Source organism: Protobothrops mucrosquamatus, unplaced genomic scaffold (assembly GCF_001527695.2).
Source record: "Protobothrops mucrosquamatus isolate PMUCROS unplaced genomic scaffold, P.Mucros_1.0 scaffold859, whole genome shotgun sequence".
NCBI lineage: Eukaryota > Metazoa > Chordata > Lepidosauria > Squamata > Viperidae > Protobothrops > Protobothrops mucrosquamatus.
The window spans coordinates 162,271-182,704 of NW_015387114.1; the positions used below are offsets into that span (position 1 = coordinate 162,271).

Sequence of the window (20,434 nt, forward strand, 5' to 3'; positions counted from 1 at the left end):
GGCAGGACTAGAACTCACTGACTCCTGATGATTGGCCCAAAGTCACCCAGCCAGCTTTCATATCTAAGCTGGGACCAGAACTCACTATCTCTTGGTGATTGACCCAAAGTCACCCAGCCAGCTTTCATGCCTAAGGCAGGACTAGAACTCATAGCCTCCTGGTTTCTAGCTTGGTGCCAAAGAATCTCCCTCTTGCATCCTAATTCTGGTAGCTAAAATCTCAGCAAAATTAGGCTGAAATGATCCTGCAAAATCAACTCTACAGAGAATGCAAAGAGTATTTAAGTCTGGGTGTATACATGCCACATTGTGATACACTATGATTTGTGTAGCTGGAATTTCATGCAGTCCAGTGATGTGTGTTTGTAAATCCTGGTTTATGTTTTTGCACTATGTATCAACTGGGCCAGGGCTTAAAAGAAACTAAGGTTCAGTGTAGTATTCTATCCAGCTTGAATGAGTAACCATGAGTTTCTTAAGGACTTAGCATAAATGGAATAAAATGAAGTGTGGGGCTAGATAGCAGGTAAATTGTTGGTTATTTTGGCTGCGAAAGAGGTCTTAATTGCTCATAAAGCTCATTCATTATTAATTTATTTACTTTTCACATTACCATAGCAGTGTACTGTGTTGTCCCAGAAATGCGGTGTAACATGTAAGGGGCAAATTAATGGATTAAATCTTCGGCCAGAATTCTGTTTATATTTGGCCAGGAATCAAAACTCAGCCAAAACTGAAAACTGGAAGAAATGTTCTTGCACTTTTTGTGTATGTCTTTGCTGCTGCCACACATGAAACCTGTTCTCCTTCATGTTCCACCATTGCCTGAAAAAAGGGATCTCCATGTGGTTATCCCAGGATATGAATAGCTGCCTAAAAGGATCTAGAACGGGGGTAGCCACCTTGGCTCTTTTATGACTCGTGGACTTCAACTCCCAGAATTCCTGAGCCAGCCATGCTGAGGAGAAATGGAGAGGTTTCCATGCTGAGCCATGCTGTCTCAGGAATTCTGGGATTTGAAGTCCACGAGTCATAAAAGAGCCAAGGTGGCCTACCCCTGATCTAGAATCATAGCTTTGTGGAGTCGGAAGGAAACAGCCCCCTGCAATATGCAGAAACACCTGTTATGCTCCTGGTCCCTTTGCCGCCTGTTTCTAGATGGGAGAGAAATTAACCTGCCCTTTTGAGTGACCACCCGTCAATCAAAAGAGCAGGGTTATTTTCTCCCCTCTAAAATGTCTCCAGCATTTATAAAGCAGCATGCTGCTTTTAATTGATCTTGGTTTTGCTGGCTGATTTACCTTTACCTTTGGCTGTTTTTGTTTTGTTAAGGGTTCTTCAGACTTATTTGACTTAAGCAAGGCTTTTGTGTTTGTTCTTAAAACTGACGGAGTGGATATACATCTGCTGACTCTTGTTCTTTTTTGTTTGCTTTCTCACTTGCTTGCTTATCTCATGGTTTTCTTCTTCTTTTCTTTCTCCAGCACTGCTTAAAGGGCACTTCCTCTACCAGGGGCCAAAAAAACCTCATTATTCTTGAAAGAAGCTGCCTCTCGTGCAGTCAAGCTCTGCGTCACTTCTCAGGAAGTGAAAAGGATGCCAATGCCTTGGCAGGCTGCTGAAAGAGTTCCCCAACCTTGGAAATAAGACTCTTTTTGTTCTTCATGGGTGTGGGAGAAGAGGGAGGGCACAAACTACGTCCAATTTTCTTTTCCTCAGAATTCAGTCCCTGGCTCTTGAAATGATAAACAGCAGCGGATCTGATGGGAACGTTTGCATCCCTGATGGATGAAACAGCTGAGCGAGGAGTGGAAGCCATGAAGGCCGAGTGTGGTCTCTGAAACGTGGACCCCTAAGTAGTGGCAACTGTGGCATGCTGGGTTTGACTTCTCTGGCTTGCCCTCCTCACAACGGTTCCTTCTTGCCATTCCCCACTTACAGACTTGGCCACTGCTGCCCCCTGATGGGTGAGCCTTGGCACGCTTTATCCCCAGTTCTTCTGGCCTCCGTGGCATGGCGCTAAACTGGAAGGATGGGGTCCCAACCCTGCCTTTGTGGGCAGAAATTTAACAGGGGCAGCTTTTTGAATCGCTGTCTCTCTTTGATGGGGGAGAGGAAGGCGGTTGTGTGAGGCGGCTCAGGTAGCAGTTAAAAAAAGCTGGAGTTGAAGGACTGTGGCTGTAATCTCTTTGGAGAAGGGACCTGTTGAGAGAAAAATCTTCAGCAGGGTCCAGTCCAAGCTGGGAATAAACAAAATGGAGGCTGCTTTAGAAAGAAGGTTGCAGTTTATTGAAGAGGAGAGCCAGACAGAAAGATCGCTCTGGAAAAACTGACCACATGTAGTAGGGAGTGGTGGGTTTTTATATCTTCTTTGGGCTTTGTATTTGGAGTTCTTCCTGTTTGAGGCTTTGTATTTCCTGTGTCATGTACTTTGACCTGAGTCTGAGTGTGTCCTTTTGGTATTGGTGGGTTAACCCTATTGTGTCCCCAAAGGTCATGCCTTTTAGAGTTTGGGTGGGGTATGTAGATTTTAGCTGTCCTTGTATTCCTAGTCTTCTAGCTTCCTGACTCTAACCTTCCTGAATGGATTATTACATCTGCATTTCTAAAAGCTGGCCTGATTTCTGCTTGGGGCAGAGAGACTTGGGGATTGGTGGTTTCTGCCTACGTTTTTCTGTTATCCCTTTGGGGAAATATATTCTTCCATTTAAATATTCCCCAAAATATTTCTTTCTCTGGGGGGCTGACTTCCCACAGACCATTAGACAATCACATTCAGTTGTGCGTTTGGCTCTCTGTGTGCCATTTGTTTTCAGCTGAGCACATTTTAGCATGTAAAAATATTCCTTAGTGACAATTTTGGCCGAGTATCAATGTTTTGTAGGAATGTTTGTGCTTGTTTTGGCTGATTTGCTCAATGAGGACTAATCTCTTGTGAACTGTGTACCCGCAAGGCTTAGCCATCAGGTTTTCCCAGTAGAATTGCAAACTTGACAGTGAAAAAAAAGTGATTGCCCCCCCTTTTTTTCTACAGAGTAATGAATCCCTCCCCATCTATATAGGTGAAGGAGGACATTTATCTAACAAAATGAAATTCAATGGTGAAAAAAGTAAGGTTCTACATTTAGGTAAGAAAAACCAAATGTACAGGTATAGTATAGGGCAGTGATGGCGAATCTTTTAGAGACCAAGTGCCCAAACTGTAACCCAAAACCCACTTATGTATCGTCGGGTGCCGGCTGGGCATGGCCCATTGGGTGGGTGTGGCCCATTGGGTGGTCGTGACCAATTGGGTGGGCGTGGCCCTTTGGGTGGGCATGGCTTCGATGGTAGTGGCAGACTGGGCGGGACTAAAAACTTCAATCAATTAATTCCAACTTTGCGAGATCTTTTTTTTTCCCCTGAGAAGTTGAAATTGATTGATTGAATCTTTTTTTTTTTGCACACGGCGGCTGAGGCCTAAAGCAAAAAGATTTTATAAAACCCAGCTGAAGGCCTAGGACTGGGGCGAAGGTGCGCAGAGGGCTCTGCGTGCCACCTGTGGCACACGTGCCATAGGTTCACCACCATGGGTATAGGGAGTACCTTGCTCAATAGTAGTAACTGTGAGAGGGACCTTGGAGCCCTAGTGGACAATCACTTAAATATGAGCCAGCAGTGTGCTGCAGCTGCCAAAACGGCCAACATAATGCTGGGCTGCATTAACAGAGGGATAGAATCAGGATCACGTGAAGTATTAATACCACTTTACAATGGCTTGGTAAGGCCACACTTGGAATACTGCATCCAGTTTTCGTCACGATGATGTAAAAAAGATGTTGAGACTCTAGAAAGAGTACAGAGAAGAGCAACAAAGATGATTAGGGGACTGGAGGCTAAAGCATATAAGGAACGGCTGCTGGAATTGGGTCTGTCTAGTTTAATGAAGAGAAGGACGAGGGGGGACATGATAGCAGTGTTCCAATATCTCAGGGTCTGCCACAAAGAAGAGGGAGTCAAGCTATTATTATTATTATTATTATTATTATTATTATTATTATTATTATTATTATTATTATTATTATTATTATTATTATTATTATTATTATTACTTACATGGCTGTACTAGGAAGACACCCCTGGGGATTGTTGAGTAGGATTTGGCCAGGAAAAGGTCAAAGAGTGCCAAAAGGTTAGGAGAAAAAAGGTAGAAATTTAGACTGGAGAAAACAGACCTCATTCTGGGCCAGGGTAGTCATCCTTTCTGAGAAGATTTCAGAAAGTTTTTGCTGAAGTCTCTGATGAGGATCCTTAGTCAGGGTCCTTCTAGTATTATTCCTATCAGCCTTCCAAGTTAGACTACTTGGAAACTGAAGCATACACGCTAATAGCAATAGCACGTAGACTTATATACCGTTTCATGGTACTTTAAAGCCCTCTCTAAGCAGTTTTACAGAGTCAGCATATGGCCTCCCAACAATCTGGGTCCTCATTTTACCGACCTCAGAAGGATGGAAGGCTGAGTCAATCTTGACCCCGTCAGGATCAAACTCCTGTCACTCGGCAGAATTAGCCTGCAATACTTCACTCTAACCACTGTGCCACCACAGCACTCCTACTCTTGTTATAAGGATATATCAACAGAACATTACAAGTTTGAATGTATTTCCATCTTCCCACCTTATAACTTCCTAAGAACTAGGAAGGATTCATGGCTGAGGTGTTTTTTCATTATTACACTTCTGGCCCAAACTCAGATTTATTTTATCTGACCATTGTGTTGATTGTGTGACTTCCTCCCATTCCTCAAGGTTATTCTTCCTGCCTATTACAGTCCTGGTCTACGGGATATACTTTTCCTGTATATTTCCCATAATTCTCCAGAGTGATGTTTGGCTGAAGCATTGTGAGAAATGAAAATGGCAGCTAGATCCAATTGCCCAGTCAGCCAATTAGGACCTACTCCTCTACTTGAAATGTTTTCAACTTCTCGATTTTCTCCACTTGGGGTATTTTCCTCTCATACAAATTCATTAGTATACCCAATATATAAACTTTTTGTGCCCACTAGGTGAGAGCAAAAAACAGGGTAGATTTTTTCCTGTGTCTACATGCTGCCATCTAGTGGCCATCTGGGTACCTGCAGTCCAGGTTTCGTACTACCATTTTTAAAGATATAGTCAAACTCACCACTCTAACAATTCCTTTTTTACTTGTTTTAAAATGGAGTTTGAGCAATTCTGGGGAATGGACTTTGGGCAGGTAATTGGAGTTAGCAGCTACAGGGAAGAATCCAGAGAATATTAAATAGAGAGGGTCAGGTCACTTTTATTGGGCAATTATATACATTTTTAAATCAATGTATATAAACATCTCACCATTGCAATGCTAGGTAATTCAAACAAGCATGCAGGATAGTATGCTGAAAACAAACTGTCAGACTTATAAAGACCAGATAAGAAATATGAACAGATAAGTTAATTCTATTTTATTGTAAAGTTACATTAACAAAAATCTTCTGTTAATGTCTGGAAGTACAACTCTCCTGCTATCTCCTTTATAGCCCAAGAATAGGGAGGGATCCTCAAGATCCTCTTGCTCCACCCACTATGCAGCTGTGGGCTATACTCCCTCTTATCTGATCTTTCCCTGAGCAGTCTTTTTTTGCCAGGTCTCCCAAGGTCATTCCTACATACCATTACACAAACCCAGCTCCAATGATAAGAATGAGAAATAGTGATGGGGGTCACCTAATCTCCAGATCCTATGGCTGAGGGGACTTCCAACATCTTCAAGGACTTCTGAAAGAATATCAACACAAATGATGACCTAGACCAGTGACGGCGAACCTTTTAGAGACCGAGTGCCCCAAAACTGGCCCAACCCCCTGCCCTGCCCCCACCCCGTCTACCCCCAGGGCCACTCACCACCTCCAGGGCCCGCTGCAGATCACCCAAGCAGCCCAGCAGCGCCAAGGTGGCCACGCCCTCTGCCCGCACCCCCCAGCATCAACTGTGCGGGATGGGGCGTGAGGGCAGAGTCTTGTCTACGCTGCCTGGCTGCCATGTCCTTGGCTGCACTGCTCCATGTGGGCCACGCTCGGGGGCGACTCTCCTCCAGGGGGGCTGCTGGTGAGGAGGTCATGGGGGGAGGCAAGGCTGGGGCAACAGTACGTGTGCCCACAGAGAGGGCTCCGAGTGCCGCCTCTGGCACGCGTACCATAGGTTCGCCACCACTGACCTAGACTAGAGCAAGGATCTCCAAACTTGGTAACTTTAAGACTTCAATTCCCAGAATTCCTCCATGGCTGACTGAGGAATTCTGAGAGTTGAAGTCCATAAGTCTTAAAGTCGCCAGTTTGAAGACCCCTGACCTAGACGGAAGGAAACTGAGACAGCCTGATTCTTGGATCCTGCCTGATCCACAGATCCTGGAGCATGCCCACCCTGTGGATCTAATGGGGTGAGCAGAAAGAAAGGTGGTCTTATGATCCCACGTCAGGTAGGGCTTCAGAGGTGACAACTGATACCTTGAAATTGTACCTGGAAGTCTACTGGGAACCAGGACAGCACATGGGGCAGTTGCAGTGGTGGGATTCAAATATGTGAATAACTGGTTTTCTGTATGGATGCCATTTCTGGAAGTCCATTCTGGGCCTGGGCAACAAAAAATTAGCTACTGGTTCTGCTGAAGTGGTGCGAACCGGCTGAATCCCACCACTGGGCAGTTGTGTTACTTGAATGTACTGAGGTGTGCCCATAACTGCCTACCCACTCATATAAATATATTTTAAAAATCAGCCAGGTTACTGTCAGTACATTACATAGCTTTTGAGAATGAAACTGCAATATGTTCTGTCATTTGCTTTTTGACAATTTGCCACAAAAATGTACCAACGGTGCAGATTCTGGCTTCTGAGCAGTTGAGAATCCTATTTATATTAGGTAGGGCTGAATTGATATGGTGTTAAAATGAAGCCCCAATGTTTGCAGATAATAATAATAATAATAATAATAATAATAATAATAATAATAATAATAATAATAATAATAATAATAATGATGATGATGATGATGATGATGATGATGATGATGATGATGATGATGATGATGATGATGATGATGATGATGATAAAGTTGGAAGGGACCTTGGAGGTCATCTAGTCCAACCCCCTGCTCAGGCAGGAAACCCTATACCATTTCAGACAAATGGCTATCCAGTTTCTTCTTAAAAACTTCCAGTGTTGGCGCATTCACCACTTCTGGAGGCAGGTTGTTCCACTGGTTAATTGTTCTAACTGTCAGGAAGTTTCTCCTTAGTTCTAGGTTGCTTCTCTCTTTGGTTAGTTTCCACCCGTTGCTTCTTGTCCTGCCTTCAGGCGCTTTGGAAAATAGCTTGACTCCCTCTTCTTTGTGGCAGCCCCTGAGATATTGGAACACTGCTATCCTGTCCCCCCTCGTCCTTCTCTTCGTTAAACTAGACATACCCAATTCCATCAACCTTTCCTTATATGTTTTAGCCTCCAGTCCCCTAATCATCTTTGTTGCCCTTCTCTGTACTCTTTCTAGAGTCTCAACATCTTTTTTACATCATGGTGACCAAAACTGAATGCAGTATTCCAAGTGTGGCCTTACCAAGGCGTTGTAAAGTGGTATTAACACTTCACGTGATCTTGATTCTATCCCTCTGTTAACGCAGCCCAGCACTGTGTTGGCTTTTTTGGCAGCTGCAGCACACTGCTGGCTCATATATTTAAGTGATTGTCCACTAGGACTCCGAGGTCCCTCTCACAGTTACTACTATTGAGCAAGGTACCCCCTATACTATACCTGTACATTTGGTTTTTCTTGCCTAAATGTAGAACCTTACTTTTTTCACCAAAGTCTAGAGATGTACGGTATTTCATTTCTCCAAAGCTACCTGGATTGGTTTTTTTTAATCTTTTTACCTGTTTTCCAATGAATAGGTATGTGCAACCAGGAAACAGATGAATTGAACGAATCATAAATTCTCATTTAAAGGTAAACACCCGTTTTCCCTGGATCAGGTATATTTTCTCCCAGAGCAAATATATTTGGCAGATAAGGGAGAACAATGGTAAATGAGACAAAATTCGTTGTTTATCTTTGGGAAAGATTCGAACAATGCTTGTCAGAATTGTGCTATGGCACGCACTTCCCAAAAGAATGCTACAATCAGAAGAATACTTAAATTTATGTTTATGTTCCTTTTGTTGGAATATGATTTATCTCTAGTTTTCCATGTAATCCCTTTGCCCTTTAGGCAAAATACAGGTAATCCTCGACCTGAGACCACAACTGAGCCTGAAATTTCCATTGCTAAGTGAGACATTTGTTAAGTGGATTCTGCCCCATTTTACCATGTTTTTTGTTAAATTGTTAAATGAATCGCTGCAGTTATTAAGTTAGTAACCTGGGGTTGTTAAGTGAATCTGGCTTCCCCATTGACTTTACCTGTCAGAAGTTCGCAAAAGGTGATCCCACGACCCCAGGACACTGAGACCGTCATAAATATGAGTCGGTTGCCAAGGGTCTGAATTTTGATCACGTGACTATTGCAAGTGTGAAAATCGGTCATAAAGCACTTTTTTTTCAGTGCTGTTGTAACTTTGGTCACTAAACAAATAGTTGTACTTCAAGGATTATTTGTAGACAATAGATTGGCATAAAACGTTTGACAAGTCTCTTAGAGCTGCATCCAGATATTTGGGGGACCATGTCTCTTTGACACAGCTTGGCATTGCTACTCATGTCTCAGATTGTGATGTTTTAATTTGAGGGTAGGTCATTTGGCCCGTAAACTAGAAGCCCCTAAATTCTTCAGATTGGCATTAGAACTGGGTAATAGGCACTGTCACACCATCAGTTAGCTTCAGCTGTAAAGATCTTTGTGCATCTTTGTGGAAAGCAATAAATATATGAAGTAAGGTTTAAAGGAGCTGTAGTTGATTGTTGAAGTCATAATTCAGGAACACCATATTTTATGATAGGGTTGGCTTGCTTTTGACTTTAATGATTTAAGGTATCCAGGCAATGGTAGCAAAAATCATTTTAAATTGTTTTTAATTGTCTTTATATTTAATGATCAATGCTGCCCACAGTCACTTGCTGATATGGGTGGCTATAAAAATCAATCAATCAAATAAATTACACTTAATTATGGCTTAGTAAGATGTGTGAATTAGGGTAATCACTTTGGGTAAAACATATTTTTAAAACTCTAATTTCAAGTCCAGCTTGGCTCCCAGTGACTGATACAGCCCTATTAATCATTGGCTGTTACCTTCCTCAGATATGTTGTTTTGCCTGCCCAAATTTACATGAGATTTCTTAGTGGTCTCCTTTCCATCTATATATAGAAATAAAAATGTAAATGTTCGTTTGTTCAAAATCTTAAATCTCCGAAAGTTCTTCACCGATTGCTTTGAAATTTTGACACAACGTTGCATTCCAATACGCGCGTGTTTTTATATACCTATATTATATAGATGTCACACCTGTAACAGGTAAAAACATGCTTTTTTTGAAAAACAGTGCCATCTTTTGGAAGTAAAAGCAACACACGCTTTTACCAGACTGAGCCACAGCAACACGTGGCCGGGGACAGCTAGTGTAATAATAAGATCCAACTCTATGTAGCTTTTGGAGATCAGCCAGGATCAGTCAGGTGCTTTCATTTAGGTGAATTTTTCAACTTAAGATACTCTGAAACTAATTTCTGGTGATTTTATTCATACAACCATGAAGTTTTCTTGGCAACAGAAAGGGCTGCATTGTTTTCCTAGAAGCGAATCAGTCTAGTAAATTATAAGTTCATTGCAGCAGAAGAAGAAAAAAAGAGGAAAAAAAACTATCGGCTCTACTAAAATAGTTTTATTACGATTATAAATTTAAGTTTTGCTCTATATACAATACATATACATTTAATTAGAAAACCATATAGAAATAAAAATCCCTTAGCTGGGAACATACATCCGAGAGGGAAGAAACTTCACAATTGGAATTTTAGCTGGAAAAGAGAAAGGATAAAAATTCACAACGCTAAGAATCTTGGAGGAATTGATAAAGAACATAGCAAATATTAAAACTAATACAAAAGAAAAAAGCAATTTAAAAAAAATCCTCCCTCACAACCTTATGTGAGAACTCATCATTAAAATGGGACGGTGCTACTGAGAAAGAAACAGCATCAGTGAAGGGACAATAAACTGTCCCAAGTTTTTCAACATTGAGGACCAGTTTCTTAATATTCATTTGTTACATAGAGCAATGCTTCTCAACCTCAACCAGTTAAAGGTATGTGGATTTGGAATTTCCCAGCCAGCATGCTGGGGAATTCCCTATGCTGGCTGAGGAATTCTGGGAGTTGAAGTCCACACATTTTTAAGTGGCTGAAGATGAAAAATACGGATTCAGAGGGGAGAATGGAATTATTTCAGAAAACCTAAACTGAAGCAAACTCCTAAAACTCAATCACCTTAGCAACCTGGGTTTGCTCTATATATTAAAAGTCAACTGAATCATATTTCCCACTAGAGCAGGGGTAGGCAACCTTGGCTCTTTTATGACTCGTGGACTTCAACTCCCAGAATTCCTGAGCCAGCCACGCTGAGGGGAAAGAGAGAGGTTTCCAAGCTGAGCCATGGTGGCTCAGGAATTCTGGGAGTTGAAGTCCGCGAGTCATGAAAGAGCCAAGGTTGCCTACCCCTGCACTAGAGCCTACAATCAAGCACATAGGCCACAATTCTCATTTCCACATTCAGAAGGGATGGTGCATCAAAGTGACTTTTGGGGCTGTTTTCTTGGCCTTGCTAAGGAGAAAGATGTGATTAGACTAGACCAGTGGTGGCAAACCTATGGCACGGGTGCCAGAGGCGGCACTCAGAGCCCTCTCTGTGGGCACACGCGCCCTCGCCCCAGTCCTAGGCCTTCAGCTGGGTTTTATAAAACCTTTTCGCTTTAGGCCTCCACCGCCGTGTATATAAAAAAAAGGTTCAATCAATCAATCAATTTCAACTTCTCGCGGGGAAAAAAAAAGATCTTGCAAAGTTGGAATTGATTGATTGAACTTTTTAGTCCCACCCAGTCTGCCGTTACCACCGCAGCCACGCCCAGCCAATGGGCCACGCCCACCCAATGGGCCACACCCAGCCGGCACCCGACGCTGCATAAGTGGGTTTTGCGTTGCAGTTTGGGCACTCGGTCTCTAAAAGGTTTGCCATCACTGGACTAGACTTAGCTGTCCAACCTACAATCACATCCCCCATGTTGCCTATGGGATTATGGGAGCTGTAGTTCCAGAGAAAACCAGATTGGGAGACGCTCACTGAAAGAAACTGGCCAGTTTTGCAGCCATGAAGGGTGCAATGGAAAAGCTTGTGCTTTGAAAACACACCGTGCCATCTCTTCAGGGTTCTCGCTGAGTAAAAAAGAGATACCCTCTTCCCACCTGGAACATATTAATAAGCTAAGTTGTCCACCGTGCAAAGTTTATTTGTGATTTCAGAGCTTTTATACAGCTTTAAGATGTATACAGATAGTCCTCAACTTATGACTGTTATTGGGACCAGAATATCTGTGGCTAAGCAGGGCAGTTATTAAATGCATGCCAGCTGCCAAATGTCTGAATTTTGATCACATGACTGTGGGGATGCTGCAACAGTTCTAGGTGTGAGGACCAGCCATAAGTCACTTTTTTCAGGACTGTTTTTAACTCTGAACAGTCACTAAACAAATGGTTGTAAGTCAAGGATTGCCAGTAATTGTTTCGATAGCATATAGATCGATTCTTAATTGAAAGTCCTTGTTTCCTAATCTTACTGATCTTTTATTATTATTATTTATTGAATTTATATACCGCCCTATCTCCCTTACGGGACTCAGGGCGGTGAACAGGCGATAATAAAAACCACGATAAACCACGATAAACTGATCTGAACAGAGTTATTAACTTTCAGCCTTGTTTGTTGTAAGACACGTTAACAATTGGGCGAACCGCAGCCCTGCACTCTGATTATAGTTCAATAGCTGCAACACCCTTAACCTGGTTACTAAGTAAACCCATTTTCTTGGACAGAACAGGTAATCAAACCATAAGCTAACCCAAGGAAGCCGAATTTGCACAACAGGCTAAGATGCAAACAAGCTAGCTTAAAACTAAGCAAGTTTCAGGACACTGTCTGATAGCAACCATTAGATTTGCAACTGACTCAGTGGTTAAAGGGGCTGCGTGTTCATAGCTAATTTTTGTGTGAACTCAAGAAAAAGGAGGAATTGATCCAACCCATGCTTTAGTTAAACAGGGGGAGGGGCACATTGTGCCCTCCACATTTCCAGCTCTGCCACTGGTCAATGTGGAAGGAGAAGCATTTTTTTAGACAGGATATTTCTTAGTTAATAAGGCAATGTCCTTTTCACATCTGTTGACCCAGTCTCGGAAGAGATGGCAAACGTAGTAGCCTGTGAGTTTCGCAAGGAAGGCGTTGTCAGGTTCCAGAGGCTGAGCGGATACGGCTGGACCCGGCGCGATGTCCAGGGAAGACATGATGGATTTGAGGTTATTCTCCAGACCCAGACAGCGCAGGCTTGAAGATTCGAGCTGACGGTGTAACTCGGTTTCCAATGGATTCAGATCCATTTGCTGGCATTTCACGCTGGCTAAGTACACCGGCAAATTGGAGAAGGCCGAAGCGTTCTGCTGCAGCCGCTCCTGGTCAGTGAGGCCCAGCCAGTCTGTGGTAGACAGGGTTGGCAACGGGACTCCCGGAAAGGGTTGAATGAGTGGGTTGAAATCGGGATCACCAAACGGCATCCCCTGGTGATGCACCTAAACAGAGAAAAGTCAGACCGTCAGTTCTTCGAAAGTTGGATTTTTGGATCTTCAGAAAACGACGGACACCTTCTCGATAGGACTAAGTTACAGGTAGTCTTCAATTAAGGAACAGAATTAAGCCCAAATTGGTTGTTGCTAAGTGAGAGAGTTGTTAAGTAAGTTTTGCCCCATTTGACCACTTTTCTTGCCACAGCGGTTAAGTGAATCCCTGTGGAAGGGATACCCATTGTCTGAAGCCACCTGGGTAAAATCCAGTGAGGTGAAAGCTGACAGACTCGTCAAAAGGTTTCATGCGAAACACCCCAACAAACCAAGAAATAATCCCTGACCTATGCTTTTATTCACATACAGAACCTATCCTTTTTGTAAGGTGGGGGCGCAGATGTCAACGCTGCTAATATTGAATATTCTTGCTTTGACAAAATATGCAGAACTGTCTGGTATTTTTAGAGTTAATTCAGATTGTGGAAGGGAACGGAAGTGAATCTTTGCCCTCCAGGTTAATTGGAAGATGTGAATCATGACCCCAAAATAGGGGAGGGGAAATGCCTGGAATGTTATGTGCAAAGGAAGGGAAATTCAGATCTTGGCATCCTCCATGCCGTGCTGACACTCTGCTACACTAATAAAGGCTTTTTAGGTTAAACAATGCCTGAAAGTTCTTTGAAGTGTTTCATTAGTCAGACACATGCCACCCTGCATTTGTTAAGTTAGTGACGAGGTTGTTAAATGAATCTGACATTCCCCCGTTGACTTTGCTCGCCAGAAGGTCGCAAAAGGGGATCACATGACCTGGAGGGATCCTGCAAGCATCGTAAATATGTGCCAGTTGCCAAGTGTCCGAATTTTGTTCACATGACCATGGGGATGCTGCAATGGTTGTGAAGTGTGAAAAACGGTCATAAAACACTTTTTTAGTGCTGTTGTTAACTTCAAATGGTCACTAAATGAATGGTTGTAACTCAAGGACTATTTCTATCCATACTACTGGGTAGGTGGGGAATATATGTGAATAAGACCATTGCAGTTACTTTTCTCAATTCATTTTATTAGACAGTTTTAGGTTTGGCGGAGATACTAGAATTGGTCTGTGGTCACCCAGTGGGTTTGGGGCTGGGAGTGGGGTGGATAGGAAATACAGTCCCATAGATCAGGGGTCTCCAACCCCCGGTCTATGGACCGGTACCGGGCTGCAGCATGCCAGCAACCGTTCCGCACAAACAAGCAAAGTCCCATCTGTGGGATGCAGGAAGCACACAAAACCACACACTTTCTGGTCCATGGAAAAACCTTTCTCCACGGAACCGGTCCCTGGTGCCCAAAAGGTTGAGGACCTCTGCCATAGATTATACATCTTTATGTGAGATTCTGAAAAACCGAGAATTATTAACAGGCTGTCTCTGTGCACCTGCTACGGTACGACAGTTTTTACGCATTTGTTCTGAGAAAAATATCAAGGTCCTTCATTCAGGAAATTCAAGTCATTATCAATTTGCATAGGCCAAAGTCCACTCTTCCGTTCTACCCTGGAAGCATTGTAAATTAAATAAAAACACATTTCCCCCATTGTGGACAGAGGCCCATACCCTCCATTAATTTGTTCCACTTATATTCAGGACTCACATAGCTTGACAGCAGTTGTCCTGAGCTGAATTGCATGCTGAGGGTGAGATTGTGCGTCCTTTCAATCTCTACGGCGATTTCTTGCTGGGTGTGAGAACATCCGGAGCACATCTGCAAATCCACTGCAGACAGAATCGAGAGGAACATTAGACCCAAGAACTAGTAACTATCAATCAATCAGAATAGAGCTGGAAGGGACCTTGGAGGTCTTCTAGTCCACCCCCCTACTCAAGCAGGAGACCCTATACCAGTGATGGCGAACCTTTTAGAGACCGAGTGCCCAAACTGAAACCCAAAACCCGCTTATGTATCGTTGGGTGCCGAGTGGGCATGGCCCATTGGCTGGGTGTGGCTACAGTGGTAACGGCAGACTGGGTAGGACTAAAAAGTTCAATCAATCAATTTCAACTTTGCGAGATCTTTTTTTTTCCCACGAGAAGCTGAAATTGATTGATTGATTGAACCTTTTTTTCCCCCCAAACAGCGGTGGAGGACTAAAGCGAAAAGGTTTTATAAAACCCAGCTGAAGGCCTAGGACTGTGGCACCGGCACGCGTGCCCACATAGAGGGCTCTGCGTGCCACCTGTGGCACCCATGCCATAGGTTCGCCACCACGGCCCTATACCATTTCAGACAAGTGGCTGTCCAATCTCTTCTTAAAAACCTCTAAACCAGGGGTAGTCAACCTTGGCTCTTTTATGACTCGTGGACTTCAACTCCCAGGAATTCTGGGAGTTGAAGTCCACGAGTCATAAAAGAGCCAAGGTTGACTACCCCTGCTCTAAACATTCAAATACCTGTATCAATAATACTATGCATGTTATCCTGCTTTTTGCAGGCCACAGAATCTAGAAGACATCCGGGTGGGTGGAGAGAGTTAAGAGACAGAAAAAAGGAAACCAATTCATTTTAAAGAATAACTCAAAATTCTAGGATATCAGCATCAGAAGTGAGCAAGAATGAAAAATACTACACAGCAGTGTTTCTCAAGCTGAGCAGTTCTAAGATGTATGGACTTCAAATTCCAGCAGGCTGGCTGGGGAATTCTGGAAGTTAAGTCCAGACATAACTAAAGTTGGCAAGGTTGAGAAACACTTCTATGCCGAACAGGTAGTCCTCGACTTACAACAGTTCATTTAGCGACCGTTCAAAGTTACAACGGCACTTTAAAAAGGACCGTTTTTCACATTTACAACCTTTGCAGCGTCCCATAGTCAACTGATCAGAATTCAGGCGCTTGGCAATTGACTCATATTTATGATGGTTGCCGTGTCCCGGGGTCATGTGATCACCTTTTGCGACCTTCTGACAAGCAAAGCCAATGGGGCAACCGTGTTACTAACGACTTGACAGCGGTGGCACGAAAGGCCGTAAAGTGGGGCAAAACTCACTTAACCCATGTTTCACTTAGCAACAAAAACGTTGGGCTCAATTGTGGCCGTAGGTCAAGGACTACCTGTATCTAACTATAATATCAGTGGTATCCACTCCTATCCTATTTTGGGGTGTTTCAAAAACAGGTGGAGTGGATACCTGCTATTCACAGTTCAAAATGAACTTACAATGTCCCACTTAATAAAGGGAAGGCAAAAAGGATAGCAATATTGAAGATGCCTGAAATTAGCCCGAGGTCCGAAGGATTTTCCAGAGATAGCATAGGGCAGCGATGGCGAAACTTTTAGAGACCGAGTGCCCAAAAAACGCCCCCTGTCCCCACCCTGCCTCCCGCCCTGCCTGCTCCACCCCCACCTGCCCCCTGCCCCACCCACCCACAGGGCCACGCAGCAGATTGCCCACGTAGCCCTGCAGCACCATGGCAGCCATGCCCTCCGCCCACACCCCGCAGCATCATGTGCACGCTAAGGCGCATGAGGCTGGAGTCTTGTCCCTGCTGCCCGGCTATGTCCTTGGCTGCGCTGCTCCATGCGGGCTGTGTCTGGGGGCGACTCTCCTCCAGGGGGGGCTGCTGGTGAGGAGGGGGCCGTGGGGGAGGCGGGGCTGGGGCAACAGCACGTGTGCCCACAGAGAGGGCTCCGAGTGCCGCCTCTGGCACGCATGCCATAGGTTCGCCACCACTGGCATAGGGAATTGTGAAGTGATGAAGTAATGCTGAAGTTGCCCAGTCCCCAAAATCAGGAAGGCGGATCTTTTGCGAATTGCAGCTGTCATTAAATAAAAGATCTGTGTCAACTGTTCTCCGGGCAGCATTCAAGGCTGTAACAATAAAATGTAGCCAAAAGTCCTGGCCTTTTGCACGGCTGCGTTTTCAAAAGAAACTCTAAAAGCTTTTTTTTTTTTCTTTTTTCTTTTTAAGGATGTGTTATTTTGTGCCGCACAGATGTAGCTGGAGTTCCTGCCTGTAAACTCTTTAAAACAGAGACTCTGTTCTTCTCTGGTTTGCAATGTACTCTCCTTCCCGTGACCTGCGTGCGTCTTGGGACACACCTGTAGATTTCAGCACATTTTTTTTTCTTTTTAACTTTTCTATCTGTGTTCAGGGAAAGGACTTTGAAACTGCAGGGTTTATTAGAAGGACCAGGAATGATTGTCAAGGCATGTTGAAGTTCCTGACACTTGCTAAATACAGAATGGAGGGAACTCTTCCATCGACTTCCGGATATCCTACAACTGCTATCATCTGGCCCAGAAGCTTCTAAAATAGTACAGAGGAGGAACTTCTGTTGACAGCATGTTGAGGACCACCCTTTGAATGCAGGCAAGAAACAAAATCTCATCTAATTCATCATTTTGTGTGCAAAACAGGAAAAACTCTGAAGCTTGGCTATGAAGTTTCACCTTTTTCTTTAATCTCTCAGTGGAAAAACAGAAGAGATCAAAAGAGTATCACACGGTTCCTGTTAATGCACGGCCATTGGCTATTCTTGGGTCTTAAATGGATGGACAAGAACAGGCTATTCTCCAAAGCGCCTGAGGGCAGGACAAGAAGCAACAGGTGGAAACTAATCAAGGAGAGAAACAACCTAGAACTAAGGAGAAACTTCCTGACAGTTAGAACAATTAACCAGTGGAACAACCTGCCTCCAGAAGCGGTGAATGCTCCAACACTGGAAGTTTTTAAGAAGAGACTGGACAGCCATTTGTCCGAAATGGTATAGGGTTTCCTGCCTGAGCAGAGGGTTGGACTAGATGACCTCCAAGGTCCCTTCCAACTTTACTATCATCATCATCATCATCATCATCATCATCATCATCATTATTATTAATTGTTCCAGACAGCAAGGCCATTACATATTTGGAGGACCCAGTTGGAAAAAGCTGATGTATTCAACAGCAAAAACCAGACTCTAAGTCAGAGGTCCTCAAACTTTTGGGCACCAGGGACTGGTTCCGTGCAGAGGGGTTTTTCCACGGACCAGAAAGTGCGTGGTTTTGTGTGCTGCCTGCATCCCACAGATGGGGCTTTGCTTGTTTGTGTGGACCAGTTGCTGGCATGCTGTGGCCTAGTACCAGTTGGGGACTCCTGCTCTTAAGTCACCCATGGAGATAATTTATATAGAAATTCTTTTATCTAACAAAGGCAAAATTGTGCCATGCCCCTAATCTTTCCTAGAATGTCTCCCTTTTAAGTTTATTCAATTAGATTGCCAATTTCAAGGCAGCCTGATGCAGTTTGGGAAGATCGTGGGTTACTGATGGCAACTTCAAAGCAGCAGGAACCTGGCAGCAACTTTTCAAATTAACATGTTTTATTAAGGTCATAAGCTTTTGTGAGCTACTGGTCTTTTCATCAGCTGTATGTGTTTTTCCTATTTACCTGGGGGAAGATATTTGTGGGACTGAGTGGTACTATATAACTTTATCTGATAAAAAATAAAGTTTTTTGCCTATTCTGTCTACTGTAATCCTTTCCTACGGGCTCTGCTTTCCCTCTTAGAAGAAGAACCCCCCTCAGATCAGTGTTTCTCAACCATGACAGCTTTAAGCTGGGTGGACTTCAGCTCCCAGAATTCTCCATCCAGTCTTGCTGTGGCTGGGGAATTCTGGGAGTTGAGGTCCACCAATCTTAAAACCGACAAGGTTGAGGAACACTGTCTAAGACAGGGGTAGGCAACCTTGGCTCTTTTATGACTCGTGGACTTCAACTCCCAGAATTCCTGAGCCAGCATGGCTCAGCTTGAAAACCTCTCCCTTTCCCCTCAGCATGGCTGGCTCAGGAATTCTGGGAGTTGAAGTCCACGAGTCATAAAAGAGCCAAGGTTGCCTACCCCTGGTCTAAGACAATCAAGAGTTAGGATTGCAGCTACCAGAATTCCTATCTGGTGTGGAATTCTGGGAATTATAGGGTCAGTAAATTTGGAAAGTGCCTGGTTGAAGAAACTCAGAAAGCAGAGAATGGGATGAAGAGTGAATAAAAAATGAGGATGATTGCTAAAGGTTTCAAATTAGGATAGAGAAGAAAGATCTACCGTATCAATAGCTTCTAACTACAACTAAGTGGAGCTTCTATATTCAAGAGCAGTATACCAGATTCTGGGAATCAAGCAACACAAGGGTCTCTCCGTGGTAAAGCATCTGGCTGCCAAACTGCATGAAGACATAGAAAATAGGAGGTACATTTGATTGGATGAAGGAGAAACCTACCCTTCCTCAATTTCTCTGCTCTTTTATCTGGAAATACCAAATATTCTCCCTGGCCACTCTAAATGCAAATTGTACATTCCTGTGCCGGGCATTCTAACTGCCAAGCAGTAAATGTCTTTTAAAATTGCCGTCCAAGATCAATGATTAACTTCAAGTTCAAGTTTAAGTTCAAGGTGTGAGGTCATCAGTCTTTACATCTCTTGTTCTTCGGGGTGGGGAGAGGTGCCGGAGGCAGAAAGCAAGAATGAAGAGAGCGGAACATTCCAGAGGTTTTACAATGAAGGAAATAATCAGGATAGAGGACATGAACAACCAAAAGGGGGTGGGCAAAATATACTGCTCAAAAAAATAAAGGGAACATTTTAACATGGAACTGAAGGAGTTTGCGTTCCCTTTATTTTTTTTGGAGCAGTATATGTGTGCTTAATATGCAAGGTAGGGGAAAAAAACTGTCCAAAAGAATCAAGGAAGTCCAAGCTTTCTCCACATCAAATATGTTGGCCCAAGATTCCCATCAACCTCAGTTGGCTTTGGACACACTGACCAAATGTTGTGGGGTTGCAGTTCAGTACTAGTCAGAGGCAACATGTTAGGAAAACACTGCTGTTGAGGGAGAAGGGTTTTCAAAGACTGAGCTTATACAATCTATCTTGGTTTTGGTTGTGTGAACCAGGCAATGCGACTTAACTGATCGTGTGTCGTGTGAATCCCTACAAGTTGGGCTCATTCAATCTTTATGCACTCAGCTGCCCCTGCGGAAATCTGAAACTGCACTGCTAGTCCATGTACAAAAGTCTAGTGGAAGAAACCACAGAAACACTTCGTTCATCTACCTTCTTAAACCATGGTTTACTTCACAGGTCTTCCTGAACCAACTGCAACCGACTGGGTTTGGGCTACACGAGAAACCATAAACTCGAATTTACAGAAGCCCGTGTCACAAACAAGCAAAACATATCACTGGGATCTACAGTATGATGGGTGTATCTAACTGATTATAATTATTTCTCATTTCAGTGATGCTACACTATTAAAGTTCAGAATTCTTGGGAGATTGCAAGATTCCATGAATGATGCAAAATTCATCATTATCAAAAAGAGTTTTATTTGCAGAGGGAGGTTTTTTTTAAAAAAGCTATAGGTTATAAAGTTTTCTACCAACAGTGCTAAAAGTTGAACGCCAAAGTTAGCTAACATTAAACTTTTACTACAGCCGGGAAACTGAGGTAATAGTCCTCCTAAGGTAATCCAGTAATAATTATGATGTTAGGGGGCAAATTTCCACTTGAAACTTCTGTTATATTGTTGCTCTGCTTTACACCTGCTAAACTATGGTTTGAGTAAACCATAAATGGCTCAAGTTCCCTCCTTCAAATAA

General features: G+C 43.4%; 1 protein-coding gene across 1 annotated transcript in view; it reads right to left on the minus strand.

Moving 5' to 3' along the window:
• Positions 1-12,372: 12,372 nt before the first annotated feature.
• The window catches only part of LOC107290237 (cardiotrophin-1-like), a 10,180-nt gene continuing 2,118 nt past the window's right edge, over positions 12,373-20,434 (minus strand). The window contains exons 2-3 of the mRNA XM_015819102.1: positions 14,455-14,576; positions 12,373-12,825 (exon numbers count right to left, since the gene is read on the minus strand). Of these exons, the coding sequence (XP_015674588.1) occupies positions 12,373-12,825; positions 14,455-14,576 (575 nt within the window). The remainder of the gene's footprint in view (positions 12,826-14,454; positions 14,577-20,434) is intronic.